Consider the following 2,968-nt stretch of genomic DNA (forward strand, 5'->3'; position numbering starts at 1 on the left):
CATTTCTTCACTCAATTTGAGGGAATCAACTACTATAACTACACCCTTCCTATCTTGAACATATCTTTTCTATTTTCTCCTATTATATCATTTGACCATTATCTAAGGCTCAGCGGGATTCACACTTTGATTGTGTGTCATCAATGTTTTGAAAATTTTTCTTATTGGGGATGAGATTTTGGATGGGGTTGCCACCATCAGACTCTTCCATCATTTTTGACATCGTTGGGTCATCCACTAGATTTTCGCTACATAGTTATATTCTATGACCATATTTGTCACATTTGATACATACGAGATAAAGACCTTCACACTTAATATTAAGAATGCATCCAAGGACAGAAATTTTGGGGACCAGCTTTTTAGATAAATCAATTTTCACACATATCCTTAAAAATCTGCCTCAAATGGATAAATGTGGCACGATCAATTTTCAAGATGCTACGAATCGCTGATTCCACCTGCCATAAGAAATGATGGTTGTATAATTTTATAGGCAAGTTTGGAATACAAATTCGTGCAGTAGTCTTCTTGACTTCCTTCTCATATTAAAGGAAAAAGGGTTTACATCTCTGCGCTATAAGATAATGCCCAAATATCATCTATAGTCTGCTAAGTAGCGCATGGTTGTAATCCTCCTCATATAAAAAGTGAACAAAAAAATAGTCACGATCTATATCAATAACATTGATCTTACCTTTTTTGACCCAATATCAATTGCCTACTCTCTTGCCAAGAACTTTAACTATCCGTGCCGCTTTCTATGGCTTGTACCACTCATCAAACTACTCCTTCGATACAAGAATAACAAGTCATGGATCGAATGGATTGTCCTTCATTTCACCCCTCCATCTTCCTTATATGAATCATTTTATTATTATTATTCTGCTATCAAAGTAATCCAAAATATGATAAAAAAAATCATTTTATAATACACAATATTAAAAAAAAGTAATTGTATTAATCAATCTAAGCATTTTAATCGATTATTTTCTAATTAAAGTTCAAGTTTGGTGTATGCATATTTTAGAATCGAATCTCTTAGCAATCAGGCATCATATGAAAAAAATATGACTTTCATACTTAACAGACCAATATAAACTTTTTTGTGCACTTGCTAATTTAAAGACTTAGTGCACTTGAAGAAAAGGATTTAGCATGTCAACTTCATCTAAGAAATTTAGTTTTATACATTGTCATATTTAGACACAAAATGAACACTGAAAGGGACATAAGGTGAAAGCAAATTATTTGTGTTCAATTTTGTTGAGACAGAAAACAGTAAGGAAAAAGGAATCAAAAGAAACAAAGGACAAAAGACCAACTGTATGGTCTGGATTTGTTGCTTGGACTAAAAATTTGTGATATCAGATTGATGTGGGAAACATGAGGAGTAAATTTTATCTGTAGAAAGATCTAATAGACCATGTCAAATAGAAATTTTTCTTATTCATTGAATATTCTTGTCGAACTCATGTTAAGGCCCACCTTATCAACCAGTAAAAATTTTGGCATTGAAATTATTAAGTGAATTTTCTATTTGACAATATTCACTCCTCAATATCCACATATTTTTGAAGGCCTTTTATATTCTTCGGTAGCTGCAATCAAAGCTGTAAGAAATGTTTAGAAAGTTCACCTAACATTTGAGGTGGTTAGTTGTGATTGCAATATACCTTTTTATTTTAATAGAAAAAAAAAAGAATTTTATTAAGAGAAATAATGTACAAAAGAGGATGAGACATCCTCAAATACATACAAAATATATGACTAAGACCTAATATAAAACATACCAATCCCTTTAAATGTCTAATTAACAAAACACATTTGATCAGGCCATGTGCTGAAGACCAAAAGGCAGCCGAAAAGAGTGTATTTGCAATGTATCCAACATAACACCTGCAATTCATTCATGAATTAACCGTTCCTAGCAACATTTAGAAGACAAATGGGATAACTGCCTTAACATTTTTAGGGAAATCTTCAAACTTAGAGAGATACCATTTCCTCGTTGCATAGCTCCTTCCAACCAAATAGAAAGTGGTGCCTATGGTAAAACACAATGAATACACAGTCTGAGAAATCATTGAAATCCCGTAGAACATAGTGATTTCAAAGAGGTAATGAGGGCATATAACAAGCCCAAACAAGCCACCCTTTGGAATCTTGTACTCCTTTTCGCCCACCCCTCGCAGTTTCGAAAGGAGATAATGGTGGTAGAGGTTTCCAATGATACCAATGAGGAACACCGCAACCCCAGGGTACATGAGATCAATTTGTGGCTGTGGAAGCCCCTCTGTTACCGTTAGGTGCTGACTATAGGTCATAGTTGCAGCTGATACAAAATAACTCAGAGCGATGGGGATTGCAGAATCGAGATACATGTAGCCACTATATTTGTGGACAAACAACACCTACACAGCAAAATGAAACAGCATTTGTTAAAAATTATGAGAATCAAAAGATTCTTTAATAGGAAAAGAACATAAGCAGAATGCTTAACACATATATGTTAAACAATAATAAGTTAATCACTCATATAGTCATATCCAACCAAACAGCAAACTGCTGTTTCTTTTATTACAAGAAATTGATCACAATTTCCGAGTAAATAATGACCGTTACCAATTTGTGATTCCTTTTAGTCCTTTCACCAAAAGTCTAAGACTACTCGACGTCTCGACCCCGGAATGGAATTAACCTTACCAAGAGAGCCTTAGGCCTTTGATGAAACCTTAATCAAATCGGATTAGAACAGTTCGTCATAATAGGCCCCATCTCTCCGAAAAAGGAAATTCATGATTTTCTCTACTTTCTCGCGCTGAAGTCGAGAATCGAAACGCCAACTTCGCCAAAATACTCTCTCTCAGAATATAAACCCTAAAAAACGAAAAAAAATTGAATGTATTTAAAGAATAGATAAACTACCATAGTACCATTTTCTACTTTTGAACTATCAGAATACTAA

At 34.0% G+C, this 2,968-nt stretch overlaps 1 protein-coding gene across 1 annotated transcript in view; it reads right to left on the reverse strand.

Annotated features, from left to right (window-relative positions):
• The window catches only part of LOC107619734 (steroid 5-alpha-reductase DET2-like), a 2,553-nt gene continuing 1,272 nt past the window's right edge, over positions 1,688-2,968 (reverse strand). Inside the window, exon 2 of the mRNA XM_016322027.2 lies at positions 1,688-2,414. Within this exon, the coding sequence (XP_016177513.1) occupies positions 1,938-2,414 (477 nt within the window). The 3' untranslated portion in view covers positions 1,688-1,937. The remainder of the gene's footprint in view (positions 2,415-2,968) is intronic.

The sequence above is a fragment of the Arachis ipaensis genome, chromosome B09, assembly GCF_000816755.2.
Source record: "Arachis ipaensis cultivar K30076 chromosome B09, Araip1.1, whole genome shotgun sequence".
In the NCBI taxonomy this organism is placed as follows: Eukaryota; Viridiplantae; Streptophyta; class Magnoliopsida; order Fabales; family Fabaceae; genus Arachis; species Arachis ipaensis.